This window comes from Rana temporaria, chromosome 3, assembly GCF_905171775.1.
Source record: "Rana temporaria chromosome 3, aRanTem1.1, whole genome shotgun sequence".
NCBI classification, from domain to species: domain Eukaryota; kingdom Metazoa; phylum Chordata; class Amphibia; order Anura; family Ranidae; genus Rana; species Rana temporaria.
Genome location: NC_053491.1, coordinates 327,546,243 through 327,561,788, shown reverse-complemented (window position 1 = coordinate 327,561,788; position 15,546 = coordinate 327,546,243). Strand labels below are relative to the sequence as shown.

Here is a 15,546-nt window from a genome sequence, read left to right as displayed (position 1 = left end):
GCAGGCCGATTATACCATAGTGGATCTATTGATCGGCTTGGGTACAACCAGCCTATAGCTACTAGCATTAATCATTGTGTCCTGCTGTCCGGGAATGCGCCCCTGCCGGCAGAACATAATAGCACTGTGCCCCCCCTCCTGTGCAGGAGACGGATGTATAAGCAGTGATCAATCCCCCCCCCCCCCACGGGAGACAGACTGACAGAGGCCTTCTTACCATAGGAGGCAAATGACAGGGATCTCGCTCCGTTGCTTCTCCTCTTGGCCAAACAGGAGGTGGGTCCTAGGACTCCATGGCTAATTGGTTCTCAGGACGCACTTCCTGATTGGCCCGGAGGAGAAGTAGAAAGACAATAGCAAATGTTAATTCTCTATTATCACACAAGTGGGTGGGCTTGGGTGCAGTGCTCTGCGCCCCGAGCCCACCCTTTTTTGAAGCCTATTAGAGCCTCAGGCTCTAATCACATGCTTAAAAAAAATTGTTTGAAATCCATGTGGCCAGTGCCCTGCATGTAGATGGGGGCCAGGCACAAGGATTAGGGGAAGCGGCGCCCCTATGCCCCACTGGTGGAGGGAAAGAAAATCAAATCATATATGGGCTGCTTTACACATACCGCACTTGCATTTTGGCCTTACACTTCAGGCCCTTGTTTGTTGCGTTTATTGATTGGTTTGAGCAAAAGTTATAGCGTCTACAAAATAGGAGGTTTTATGGCATTTTTATTAATCATTTTTTTTACTAGTGTAGCACTGGTATTTTTGTCATGTAATGCTAAAGATTGCATACCACTAGAGGGAGCCAAATGCCAATGTGAGAGAGATATATTAAATTACACAGGCAGAGCTGAAAATGTTTATTGACTGTGAAGATACTCACTTACCCATAATGCTCACTCACTTACCCATGAACACTAAATGGCTGAACTGCATGCTGGGTGGGTAATAAAAGGCAGAGTGCAGCCATTTTCTGTCTCTTCTGGATGCATGGTCTGCCTGCAAGGATCTGTGAAGGAGTGTTCAGAAGAGGGCCTACATCGTGCAGAGCAGAACAACATCCATTGACTCTGCCTTACCACAGTGTGCTGGAGAGGTAGTGTGATCGGGTCTGAGGACCCAGGACCCTTGAAGGAGCAAAGTGGATGTCCGGTTTGCTTGCGGAGCGGAGCAGTGTGACAGTGCTGACTGGCAGCAGGACTGAGACAGCCGGAGCGGAGGTTCACAACTTTTCAGACCTGGAGTGGTGAGAGGGCTGTCGCCCAGAAGTTATTTAACACCCGTAACACACTTAGACTCATTTCACAGTGTTGCTGGGACCTGTAGTCCTACGGGGAGGTCTCATTCAAATAGACTGAGTTCAATCAGGTTTAAAAGCCTATGCTTCATTGAGGGCTGACTGATGATTAAGTTATACCTACACCAAAGGCATCTACAAGTGTGCTGTATAGCAGGAATTGTTATCACTCTTCAGTTATGTTACTTCATTACTTGTTAAACCATTGGATTACAAACACTGCAGTATAATCGCTAGCCGAAGATAAAGAAGACCAGAGACTACACTTCTCATTGGGAGGGTTTGTGCTGTGGATACAGTAAGACAAAAGGCTGCCTTATACCTCAGGGGAAGCTCTTGAGAAACTGTATTGTGCTGTGTTGATATCCTTGCATTGGTATGTTTGGTGCGGCCGTACTGGAAGTGGGAAGGTGACCAGTGTCAAGGCATTGTCACTCTGAGCACTAGTCCCACTTGGAGACGCGTCGCAGTAGAGGCTCAAGGGACCTTTAAGTGTTAATAATTTGTGTACACTCGTTGCACTATTATAGTAAGTTGTATGTTGATGCAGTTATTATAACTACTGTCTTTATACTAGTTCCAGTAAACTTACATTTTGGTTGATCACAATTGGTGTGAGGCTTGTTCATTATTCTAACAGGTGGAACAACGGATGCCCAGATAGCGATAAAGGTACACTATATACACACTGTTATGTGGGGTTGTTCCGTTTAGTGAAGGTTTCACATCCACACTGTTACACAGCTGTGTCAAGCGGGTTGAGACAAATTATTTGGGGTAGAAAAGCAGAGTACAGGCCCAATCAATTACCAGCAGCTCCTTCGGGGGTAAGTGCTACAAGTGGGGGCTCGTCCGGGATCCTGTTACTCTGAAATTAAGCCCACCCTCTTGGCACCAGTATGGACCCCGTCACAGTGGAGCGGTGGTGTGAAGCAGAAGGCGCTCGCTCAGAAGCGAGCGTGGCAATCGCACTCCCAGGAGAAGCTTGGGAGGAAGAACAGGTCAGCCAGATTGTAAAGGCATTGTCCCCAGATAGAAAGGCCTGGGTGATTGCCATCAGACCAGATTGTGGGACCTCTCACACTTATGCCCTGTTGGAATGGAGAAAGGGAATTCCGGAGAACTTTAGAGGCTCGAGTGTGCAGCTAGCTGGCAAAACCAAGTTTTACCTGATGCACCCAGAGGGGCTCGGAGGGAGCTCTGCCAACTCTAGACATGTTAAGCCAACAATGCTGGGAGTTAGTTTTGGGTCAACTCCAACCAAAATCAGTACAAGGCCCCCTTTGGAGAAGGAAGAGGCCGTGGTTGACACGCACAGGAGAGGTTCCCAGTCGGAACGACAACTAGCTGACCTAAAACGGCAGTACCGCAATATACAAGAAAGGTTCAAGGAGACCTCCGGCATGATCGCAGGACACATTGAAGAGTTAAGTGTCCCGTGCAAGGACTCGAGCGGTGGTAAGCAAAGGCAAAGACCTGCTTCAGTCATCCAGAGACGCACTCATAGCCACTTGCCAGAGGTGACGATCCGGAAAGATTTCAAGATTGAAGGTCAGATAGGAGAGAAGGAACAGAAAGGCAACCTGTCCTATACAAATCTTCTGCATCAGATTGAACTGGGACTCCAAAGAGGATATCTTGAATCCGAAATTGTAGAGGCTGTAGTCAACGCCATTAGCCCAGGTCTGAGTATCAGAGGCATGCTGGAAATGAAAAATGGACTGACTTTAGTACAACTCAGGAGAATACTAAAGAGCTACTACAAAGAGGAAGATGCTGCTGAGCTATATCATCAACTGATAAATATGGCACAGAGCAGTCAGGAGACTCCCCAGAATTTCTTATTCAGGGCCATTGAATTGAAAGACCGCCTGTTGTCTGTCTCGAAAGGAGAAGATTCAGATGAACACTTTGGGGCTGAACTGATCCAAAAGAAATTCCTGAGGTCTGTGGCTACAGGACTGAGAAGTGACTATATCAAGTTCCAGTTAAGGCAGTACTTGGACGATCCTTTCACTACAGATGAGGTGCTCATTGAAGAGACTAATGAAGCAGCCAATATGGAGATGGAAAGGGAGAAGAAACAAAGGAAAATTCAGTCCAGCACCACAGTAAGAACCAAAGGGCATCAATCTGAAATTCTACAGGGCTCCCAGGAACCCAGTGTCCTGACGGTGAACACTGATCAAATGCCCTGGTCCTTACCTGTACAACATCTGCCCCAGTCTGAATTAGGAAAACTGTTTCAAATGCAGAAAGAGATGTTGGAAATGATGGCCCTATTGACTGCTAAGCTGGTTGGACCACAGAGGGAGGAAGTCCCGGCACCTAAGACCCCGATGGATCCTACAGCCGCTCAGACCGAGAAACCGGCGAAGCCAAAGACCTGTTTCAACTGCGGGGGAGTTGGACACTACCGTCAAGTATGCCCAAGCCCAGCAAATCCTGAAACAAAACGTCAAAAGCCGGCGGAAAACTTCAGAGGGCCCTCTGTGAAGGAGCCAGCTGGGCGCCCTGTTACAACCGCCAGCTCCAAACAACCTCATACATACCAGGTCCCTGGGGACACACTTAGGCCGAATCCGGTCAAGAGCCCACAGAAGCGAGGCGTAAAAGTGCAAACTACCAAACAGGCTAAACCTGCCACTCCCCATGGATTCCCTCCTGAGCTAGTGGGACCTTCTCCAATTGTCCCCATCCAAGTGGAAGGGATTTATACTAAAGCCCTGTTGGATACTGGAGCCCAAGTGACTTTACTTTACAGTGACTTTTATGAAAAACATCTCAGACACTTGCCACTGCAGAAGCTGGAGGAATTGGAAATATGGGGCCTAGGGACCCAGAATTTCCCTTATGACGGCTACCTACCCATTAAGCTCACCTTCGACCCGAGTGTGGCAGGAAAGGCCGAAACCTTCGATACCCTGGCAGTGGTGTGTCCCCGCCCCCCAGGGGCTGATAGAAGTTCTCTCATCATTGGGACAAATACCGACCTGGTCCGAAGACTTTTGACACCGCTTGTCCAAGTACAGAGCACTCCAGCCACGAAGGTACACCCAATGCTAGCACAAGTGTACCAGAATCTATTGCATGAGCAGAAAGCCCCGGCGGAAGGAGTGGGAAAAATCTGGCGCCTAGACAGAAGTGAGAAGATTGTGCAACCAGGTGAAGTAGTCTGTTTGAAAGCTTCTATCAAACTGACTTGGAGACAACCTGGCCCTTTCATCGTCCTTGAGACGGACAGAGAGAAGGAAGATAAAGAGTTGGAAATAATCCCAGAATTGTTATCGACCAAGGCGCTGAAGCGGAGCGGAGGGAAGGTCTCAGTCAGTGTCCTGAACACCACAACCTCACCTGTGAAGATGCCAGCTAGAGTGTTGCTGGGGCAGGTGAATCAAGCAACCCCAGTCTTATCGTATGGTATCGTGGGTGGACAAGAGGGAGAGATTCCTATGGAAGAGTTCTACCCGAAAAACACCCCCCTAACACCTGATTGGATGGAGAGAGCAAAAACTCAGCTCCTGAGATGGAGAACTGCGTTTTCAAAAAGTGAGTTTGATGTGGGTCTTGCAAAAAGTGCTGAACACAAGATTAGATTGGAGGAAGATAAACCCTTCAGAGAGAGGGTCAGGCGGATTCCATTGGGAGACTTGGAAGATCTGCGGGAACAGCTGGCTGAGTTGAAGAAGACAGGAATCATCCGAGAGTCTCGGAGTCCGTATGCTTCCCCAATAGTGGTAGTGAGGAAGAAGAATGGGTCTTTACGTCTGTGCATTGACTATAGGACACTGAACCGAAGGACCATTCCCGACCAATACACCACACCCCGAATAGAAGATGCTTTACAGAGCCTGTCGGGGGCAAAGTGGTTCAGTGTGCTGGATTTAAAAAGTGGGTACTACCAGATCCCCATGCACCCCGAAGATAGGGAGAAGACCGCTTTCATTACTCCTGTAGGATTCTTTGAATTCAATCGCATGCCACAAGGTCTGTCTGGAGCCCCAGCCACTTTCCAGAGGTTGATGGAGAAGACTGTAGGTGACATGAACCTGATTGAAGTGCTGGTATATTTGGATGACGTCATAGTGTTTGGCAGAACATTGGAGGAGCACGAAGAGCGCCTGGAGAAAGTCTTGAGGAGACTCCATGATGAAGGCCTGAAGCTCTCCATGGAGAAGTGCCAATTCTATCAACCTTCAGTGAGTTACCTGGGCCACATTGTGTCCGCCGAAGGAGTGGCCACAGACCCTCAGAAGCTGGAAGCTGTCACCTCTTGGCCCAGACCCACGAATGTGACCGAGCTTAGGTCATTTTTAGGGTTCTGTTCATACTACCGTAGGTTCGTAGAAGGGTTTGCCAAGATAGCTCATCCACTCACTGAGCTGTTGAAGAACCAAGAGGAAGCTGGTTTTGACTCGGACAAACCTGGAAAACCAAAAGAGGGACCTAGGAAGAAGAAAGAGTCCATCGAAGACCAGTGGACTCCGCAATGCGAAGAGACCTTTAGACAGCTGAAGTGGAGCCTTACCACTGCCCCGGTCTTGGCCTATGCAGACCCTACCAGACCCTACGAACTGCACGTGGATGCCAGCCGAGATGGACTAGGTGGAGTGCTTTATCAGGAGTATGACAGACATTTACGACCTATTGCTTATGTGAGCCGGAGTCTGACACCTGCTGAGAGGAATTACCCAACTCACAAGCTTGAGTTTCTGGCCTTGAAGTGGGCAGTAGTAGACAAATTAAAAGACTATCTATATGGCGCCGAGTTCGTGATTAAGACGGACAACAATCCTCTCACATACTTGCTCACTACAGCAAAATTGGATGCCACAGGCCATAGATGGTTGGCTGCCCTCTCTGCATTTACTTTCAGCCTGAAATATCGACCAGGAGTTGGGAATCGAGACGCTGATGCACTGTCCAGAAGGCCCCACTGTTCCCAGGACCACTCAGGAGGATGGACCCAGCTTACCCCTGAGAGTGTGAGAGCCCTTTGTGAGGGGGCGGAACAACAAGTGAAAGGTGGAGCCAGGGCTGAAGAAGTCGGAGTGTCCGCTGCGGGGGTGCCTAAGTGCTATTGTAATGTCACTCAAATTGTGGAGGAGGGTCTACCTAAGCTATCTAGGAAGGACCTCCGGAGAGACCAACAGGAAGATCCCCTTTGTGGCCTGGTATTGAAGGCTTTGGAGAGCCAACACCCTGATCTACTTCTCCAGAGCGCTCAGAAGGAAGCTCGCCTGCTTCGCAAAGAGTGGGATCGGTTGCAGCTGCAGCAAGGGGTGGTCTACAGAAGGGGCCCCTCTGAAGATTCTGAAGAGAAGTGGCAGTTGTTTTTGCCAGAGAAGCATAGAGAGAAAGTATTAATTGCCCTGCATGATCACCATGGCCACCTGGGATCAGAAAGGACTCTCCAACTGGTGAGGGACAGGTTCTATTGGCCATACTTGAGGACTGAAGTGGAGAGCTACTGTCATTCCTGTCTCAGGTGCATACAAAGGAAGACCTTACCCCAGAGAGCCGCCCCAATGGGCCATTTAGAGAGTCAAGGGCCAATGGATCTAGTATGCATAGATTTCCTATGTTTGGAATCTGACCTGAGTGGGCAAGGAAACATCCTGGTAGTCACTGATCACTTCACCCGATACGCTCAGGCATTTCCCACCAGGGATCAGCAGGCATCTACAGTGGCGAAGACCTTAGTGGAAAAATTCTTCATTCACTATGGCTTGCCTCAACGGATCCACTCAGATCAGGGAAGAGACTTCGAGAGTACCCTTATTAGACGACTGTTGGATCTACTAGGCATAAAAAAATCCAGGACTACTCCCTACCATCCACAAGGGGACCCTCAACCAGAGAGGTTTAACCGAACCCTTCTCAACATGTTGGGGACTCTGGCCTCTGAACAAAAACAACAGTGGAGTAAACACATCACAGCCATGGTACATGCCTACAATAGCACCGTAAGTGATGCTACAGGGTATTCGCCTTATCGTCTGATGTTTGGACGAGAAGCCAGACTACCGGTGGATTTGGCTTTTGGCACTTCTCTGGACCACACCTCAGAGACTTCTCACCGAGGGTATGTAGACAGATTGCGGAGAAGTTTGAAGGCCGCATATGAAAAAGCCCAAGCCACATCGGACACAAGAGGAAGTAGAAACAAGAGGAACTTTGACCTCAAGGTACGGATTCAAGATCTACAACCTGGTGACCGAGTCTTGTTGAGAAACCTGGGCATACCAGGGAAACACAAGCTGGCTGATCGCTGGAAGTCACAGCCGTACATTGTATGCAAACGACTCCCAGGACTGCCGGTATATCAGATCAAACCGGAAGGGAGTACAGGACCATTAAAAATGTGGCACCGGAATCACCTCCTACCTCTAACAGAAGCAGTCCGAATAACTTCACGACAGGAACTACCGTCCACGTCTACTGCTGTACCTCGACCTGTAACTAGGTCTCAATCTGGATCCCTTGCCACAGAAGGTAGTGAGGAGGAGGAGATGGAGATAAGCTGGTTGTGGTCACCTGAAATGCCAGGAGTTGATGCAAACTGTTCACCCCACAGAAGAAGAAAGGACAATGGAATTCTTAGACCAGAAGCCCCAGAATTTGTGCCACAAAATGGACATTCTGAGGATCACTCGTCCTTTAATGACATTGAAGTACAAGAGTCTGAAGTGGGAGAGGATAGTACCTGCTCGAAGATAGTGCCTACACCCAAGAGACAAAGAGTTAAAAGAGAGATTCATGCACCCAAAAGATTAACTTATGATGTGCTGGGTGAATGCTCCAACCAGACTCGGTTTACTGCCAAAAGAAATTCTGAAATGCCTGGTCTCTCTACTGTCAATTCAGAAAGAGAGAACCCCAACCCACCCCTTGACACATCTGTACCAGACACTACAGTGTCAGCTGTGAGTGCACAGAACAGTCTCCCATCACATGAGAACTGGTGGGAGGCTCCTCTGTCAGTATTGTGCAATCGCCTAGAGGCAAAAATGTGTAATAGAGCTAAGCGTTTGAATATCTTTGGGGACCAAAGACTTAAAGCAGGGGGAGTATGTAGCACTGGTATTTTTGTCATGTAATGCTAAAGATTGCATACCACTAGAGGGAGCCAAATGCCAATGTGAGAGAGATATATTAAATTACACAGGCAGAGCTGAAAATGTTTATTGACTGTGAAGATACTCACTTACCCATAATGCTCACTCACTTACCCATGAACACTAAATGGCTAAACTGCATGCTGGGTGGGTAATAAAAGGCAGAGTGCAGCCATTTTCTGTCTCTTCTGGATGCATGGTCTGCCTGCAAGGATCTGTGAAGGAGTGTTCAGAAGAGGGCCTACATCGTGCAGAGCAGAACAACATCCATTGACTCTGCCTTACCACAGTGTGCTGGAGAGGTAGTGTGATCGGGTCTGAGGACCCAGGACCCTTGAAGGAGCAAAGTGGATGTCCGGTTTGCTTGCGGAGCGGAGCAGTGTGACAGTGCTGACTGGCAGCAGGACTGAGACAGCCGGAGCGGAGGTTCACAACTTTTCAGACCTGGAGTGGTGAGAGGGCTGTCGCCCAGAAGTTATTTAACACCCGTAACACACTTAGACTCATTTCACAGTGTTGCTGGGACCTGTAGTCCTACGGGGAGGTCTCATTCAAATAGACTGAGTTCAATCAGGTTTAAAAGCCTATGCTTCATTGAGGGCTGACTGATGATTAAGTTATACCTACACCAAAGGCATCTACAAGTGTGCTGTATAGCAGAAATTGTTATCACTCTTCAGTTATGTTACTTCATTACTTGTTAAACCATTGGATTACAAACACTGCAGTATAATCGCTAGCCGAAGACAAAGAAGACCAGAGACTACACTTCTCATTGGGAGGGTTTGTGCTGTGGATACAGTAAGACAAAAGGCTGCCTTATACCTCAGGGGAAGCTCTTGAGAAACTGTATTGTGCTGTGTTGATATCCTTGCATTGGTATGTTTGGTGCGGCCGTACTGGAAGTGGGAAGGTGACCAGTGTCAAGGCATTGTCACTCTGAGCACTAGTCCCACTTGGAGACGCGCCGCAGTAGAGGCTCAAGGGACCTTTAAGTGTTAATAATTTGTGTACACTCATTGCACTATTATAGTAAGTTGTATGTTGATGCAGTTATTATAACTACTGTCTTTATACTAGTTCCAGTAAACTTACATTTTGGTTGATCACAATTGGTGTGAGGCTTGTTCATTATTATAACAGGTGGAACAACGGATGCCCAGATAGCGATAAAGGTACACTATATACACACTGTTATGTGGGGTTGTTCCGTTTAGTGAAGGTTTCACATCCACACTGTTACACAGCTGTGTCAAGCGGGTTGAGACAAATTATTTGGGGTAGAAAAGCAGAGTACAGGCCCAATCAATTACCAGCAGCTCCTTCGGGGGTAAGTGCTACACTAGTAATGGTGGCGATCAGATTTTTATCGTGACTGCGACATTATGGCGGATACATCGGACACTTTTGACACCATTTTGGGACCATTGTCATTTTACAGCGATCAGTGCTATAAAAATGCTCTGTTACTGTGAAAATTACACTGGCAGTGAAGGGGTTAACCTGTAGGGGGCGCTGCAGGGGTCAAGTGTTCTCTAGGAAGTGATTCTTACTGTGTGGGGCGTGGCTTGGCGTGTGACATCACTGATCGTCGTTCCCTATGACAGGGAACAGACGATCAGTGACACTCTCACTAGGAAGAACGGGGAAAGGTTTGTTTACACTTACCTCTCCCCGATCTTCAAGTCTGTGACTCGATCGCAGGACACCAGCGGCGATCGGGTCCGCGGGTCCTGCGGGCACGGTCACGGAGCTCAGGACCGGGTCCCACGTATATCGGCATTAGGCGGTCTTTAAGTGGTTAAACAGAATGGAGAATGCAAGTGGTGCAGTGTGATTTTAGCGGGGGAAATTGGCCGTATAGAACCAGAAACTGTCTCTTGTGCACGCTTTATAAAAAGACAGTGAGTGGGTAATTTAGTTTTTGTGTCCTCACCCATAAAAAAATATCTGTTTTGGATAGAAGGATCCTTTAAAGAGCAATTCTACTTAAAACATATTCAGGCTTTTCAATTAGGTAAAATAAATTATTTATTTTTCCTTTGTAGCATACTTTTCCCTGCAGGTGATTGCAGCCAGGCGGAAGTACAGCGTCTCCCCTCCAAGCACTTCTGGGTCTCCGGAGTTTGAAAGAGTTTTCCGAGCTCAGTAACTAAATTATCTATCTATCTATCTATCTATCTATCTATCTATCTATCTATCTATCTATCTATCTATCTATCTATCTCAGGGTTTGACAAATTTGCTTGGAATCTAGGAGCCAGCTAAAAAAGTTAGGAGCCAGAAAACGCACCCCGTCCCACCAAGCTCGCGCGCAGAAGCGAACACATACCTGAGTAGCGCCCGCATATGTAAACGGTATTTAAACCACACATGTGAGATATCGCCGCGATCGTTAGAGCGAGAGCAATAATTCTAGCCATAGACCTTCCTCTGTAACTCAAAACATGCAACCTGTAGAATTTTTTAAACGTCGCCTATTCCACGAGCGAACGCAATTTTGAAGCGTGACATGTTGGGTATCAATTTACTCGACGTAACATTATCTTTCACAATATAAAAAAAAATTGGGATAACTTTACTGTTGTCTTATTTTTTTATTAAAAAAAGTGTATTTTTTTCCCAAAAAAGTGCGCTTGTGAGACCGCTGCGCAAATACGGTGTGACAGAAAGTATTGCAACGATTGCCATTTTATTCTCTAGAGTGTTAAAATAAAAAAATATATGTAATGTTTGGGGGTTCTAATTAGAGGGAAGGAGATGGCAGTAAAAACAGTGAAGAAAACACATTAGAATTGCTGTTTTACATGTAATGCCAACGGCCACCACCAGATGGCGCGAGGTCACAGAAGTAAGCTTGGTCCTTCACAAGTCTGCAAAGCCACAGCCTCAATTACCGGCTGTCGTGGGCTCGCCGCGCGATCGAGGTGGGGGCGCACGGAGACACAGGATCCTGTGCCTCCGTGCGCCCCCACCTCCCCTGCCGCGATCTCGCTCTGTGGATCTGCCCCATAGATATTACAAAATGGATACATAGATAGATAATACAGGGATGGATCTTCAGATAGATAGATAGATAGATAGATAGATAGATCAGGGCTCGACAATATCCGGGCGCCCGGTCGAAATTGCGACAAGAAATTGTGACCTGGCGCCCGCGACAGCCGGGAATTGAGTTTGCGGCTTTGCGGCCTCAATTACCGGCGGGCGCCAGGTCACAATTTCTTGTCGCAATTTTGACCGGGCGCCCGGATATTGTCGAGCCCTGATCTATCTATCTATCTATCTATCTATCTATCTATCTATCTATCTATCTATCTATCTATCTATCTATCTATCTGAAGATCCATCCCTGTATTATCTATCTATGTATCCATTTTGTAATATCTATGGGGCAGATCCACAGAGCGAGTATGCCGGCGTATCTACTGATACGCCGGCGTACTTTCAAATTACCCACGTTGTATCTTTGGTTTGAATCCTCAAACCAAAATACAACGGCATCTGGGTTAGATCCGACAGGTATACGTCCTCGTACACCTTTCGGATCTAAGATGCAATACTTCGGCGTCCGCTGGGTGGCGTTCACGTAGTTTTCCGCGTTGGGTATGCAAATTAGCTATTTCCGTCGATCCACGAACGTACGAGCGTCCGGGGCATTTTTTTCCGGCGTCTCTAGTCGGCTTTTTTTGGCGTATAGTTAAAGCTGGTATTTTGCGGCGTATTGTTAGACTTGCCATGTTAAGTATGGCCGTCGTTCCTGCGTCGAAATTTGAATTTTTTTTTTTTGCGTAAGTCGTCCGTGAATTGGGATGGACGGAATTCACGTCTAAGTTAAAAAAAAATGACGTCGTTGCGACGTCATTTAGCGCAATGCACGGCGGGAAATTTAGAAACGGAGCATGCGCAGTTCATTCGGCGCAGGGACGCGCTTCATTTAAATGAAACACGCCCCCTAATCGCCAATTTGAATTCCGCCGCCAGAGATACACTACGCCGCCGTAACTTACGGCGCAAAATCTTTAAGGATTCGAAATTACGCCAGGTAAGGTACGGCGGCGTAGCGTATCTCTGATACGCTGCGCCGATCTATTTCTATGTGGATCTGGCCCTATGTGTCTATAGATCCATCCTAGAAAGAATGCCACAAGTGTGTTCGGCTGTTATATCTGCAAAAGGTGGCTACTTTGTGTCAAAAATTTAGATTACATTTTGATAAAGAAAATTATTCCCTGATTTCTTTTTGATGTCCAGTTGTTTATTTGTTCTATGCTTTATTTTCAGAGTACATTGAGACATTAAACTGCCTAAATGTCAATAAAAACTGGAAATCTATCTATCTATCTATCTATCTATCTATCTATCTATCTATCTATCTATCTATCTATCTTTGTATTATTTATTATCTATAGATCTATCCCTGTATTATGTGTCTATCTAAAGATCCATTCTTGTGTCATCTATCTTTCCATCCATAATTTTTTGGTATTCTAGGTTCATTTATTTTTAATGACTGTAAACAATGTTTTCATTTCAGAGTTAACTGCACTGAATATTTTCCTTTATTCCTTGCTGTTCTATGGCTGTCGGGGCTCTTCTTCCATCAAGGTGAGTGGAATTATATATTTTTTACATATGGTCATGGGAACTGTATATAGGTATATGAACGTACAAGTGTCATTGCTTCTTTTTAGAATATAGAACAAGTAGGTAGGTTGCATGGTGTGACTTCACTGGCTTCATACCTTGTTCTGAGTTGGTGACTTGGTATGTAGTAAAGTAGTGATAAGGATGATAGCTCCCAGTCTTGCTTTTTCATAGAAAAGTCAGTAATAGCAACTCTATATGAGATCTCTCACCCTTATATCTCTCATAATTGCCAAATTGCACTACAATCTTTAACACTTTGTCATTTGCTGTAAATCAGTATGACACACACTTCTTGATGGTGTTGGGTTTTGGGCTACCAATAATCTTCTCTCATACTGTTAGGAAATGTGGAAGGAAGTGGCTGATAAAATACTGATTTTAAAGGCTTAGTCAAACTGATTAGAAATAGTATATAGTGAATGCATAGATAAACCATACCCAATCAATAGTTTTATTACATTCAAACAATGCGTTGTAAAGGTAAATTTCACCAACCTTTATTCAAAACTTAACTTGAAAACTTTCCATTTTAACAACCATGTACCAACCTCTGATCACACATGAGAATATCTGAGCATATTTTTCATAAACAGATTTATGTAAAAGCATATCAAAATCATTTGACATTTGATCACCTATGTATGTTGAAGATTTAAAGCCTCACTCTGGTATACAATTGTAGCGCTACCCCCGAAGGAGCCACTGGTTAATTTGGGATCGGCGTATTAAGTTACCAAATTCTTCTGTGTAATGGCAATGCTTGTGAGTGTAGATAAAGAACAAGTGTCCAGCAGGTAGCGTGAGGTTTTTCTAATGCTTTATTCCAGAGCCAACAAGGCCAACATCAACATGACACACAATATAGGAAAGAGGTTGATGAGTAGGAAAGACTTGTAACGTCAGGCCTTGGATATCAAAGAAACATAGAGAGCAAGCCTGCTCTTGACTCAGAGGATTTAAACGTTGCCACCCTCGTCAGGGTGGGTAAGTGCCCCTTGGACAGGCAATTAACTTGGACCTGGCAGCCAAAGGGTCGCTTGCAATAATCAGATCACTGGTAGGAAACAATGCCTCTGCCACAGGCGTAGTAAATTTTCTTGGTATAATTTAAGTGTAAGGATAGAGAATCCTCCCAGTAAGTTTTGTTCTACAGGATCACCCACTGACAGTAAAAGAAAGATACCTGTCACGTAGCGCGGTGATCGGATCCCCGGTGGTTCGTCCAGGCCTCACAGACAACCTCTGCACTTAGGTTCTCCCGAGCCAATCCCCCACCGTTCAGGTTCCAGCTTAGGATCTGGAACCCAGCAAGCCGCTGGGGTCCCCTTCTTCATCAGCGAAAGGCTCCGCGAGGTACACAGCCTCGACCCGACTGGCCATGAGGATGGGGCCCGCGGATGCGCGCACCCTAAATGTGGATGCCGCCCCTGGAACTCGGGCCCCGCAGACTACCCAAAAAAATGGCCGGTGCTCCAGATATACCCCCCCGCCAGCATTCCCAAAGAGGGAAACTCCTCCGATTGGCTGCTGGGGAAGGATGGTTCCATCAGAACCCCTATAGCGCCAACTGTCACCCAGGGGTGGGAGCGCACCCCTAGACACACAGACTGACCCAAGAGGCAGTTCTGAACTGGCACCAGCTCAAACTAACCATTAGTGAATGGGAGCAAGTAAAATCTCCCATTCCCCACTAACTTTAGCGTAACGCCACACTAACTAAAAGGGGGGGGCCCTACACAATTAACAAATCACTCAATATTCAATATTGCTCTACTTATTCAATATATGCTTTATGTTTACTTCAAAAACTGATAAAACCTGTTTATACAGTAAGTTGAGAAGTCATGATCCACCTTTCTTCTCTATTCTCTCCCTGGTCTATGTGGGAGGGAACATAGTCACTTCCCTCCATTTCTTCATGGCTTACAAATAACTACACATACCATCATGCAATGAGAAGTCAGTTTTCTTTGCGAGCGTTACTAGTACAGGTCTGTAGGCAGTGTCAGAGAGGGTTATCTAGTCCTCTACCACCGCCCCCCATATCCGCACACCAGTGGCTCTATGTATAAAAAGTTAATTGTGCAGTGTAGTGGACGCTCCCCGCAGGTCGCAACAGCACTCCTCCTCTTCTATCCCAGCCTCTGAATGACATCATGATAGGCAGGATTTAGGAAGCTCCTGTCGTGCGGCGGTCCCTGACAGGGAGAGCATTATGGTACACTTGCCGGCAGGGGTGGACTGACAACACTCAGGGCCCCCAGACCAAATAAAGCAAGGGCCCCCTGTCAGGCCCCACTCATGATCCACCCCTGCCCTGTCCATGACCCGCCCCTGGCCTCGCCCCCACATTTCTTACAAAGTACAACAGAGAGTCTGTTAGAAAGCGTCTCCTCCAGGCTCCATTAGAGTCCGCACAGAGCCTCCCCTTACATCAGAGTCCGCACAGACCCCATATACATCATCAGAGTCCTCACAGACCCCATA

At 46.8% G+C, this 15,546-nt stretch overlaps 1 protein-coding gene across 4 annotated transcripts in view; it reads left to right on the top strand.

The window, feature by feature from the left end:
* LOC120932527 (leukotriene C4 synthase-like) overlaps positions 1-15,546 on the top strand; it is a 129,354-nt gene that overhangs the window by 90,164 nt on the left and 23,644 nt on the right. For 3 of the 4 annotated variants that reach the window (XM_040344974.1, XM_040344976.1, XM_040344977.1), the window contains exons 3-4: positions 10,458-10,557; positions 12,947-13,017. In XM_040344974.1, coding sequence (XP_040200908.1) covers positions 10,458-10,557; positions 12,947-13,017 — 171 coding nt within the window. Of the gene's footprint in view, positions 1-10,457; positions 10,558-12,534; positions 12,588-12,946; positions 13,018-15,546 lie in introns of all 4 variants that reach the window. The other variant, XM_040344978.1, reaches the window with a different exon arrangement.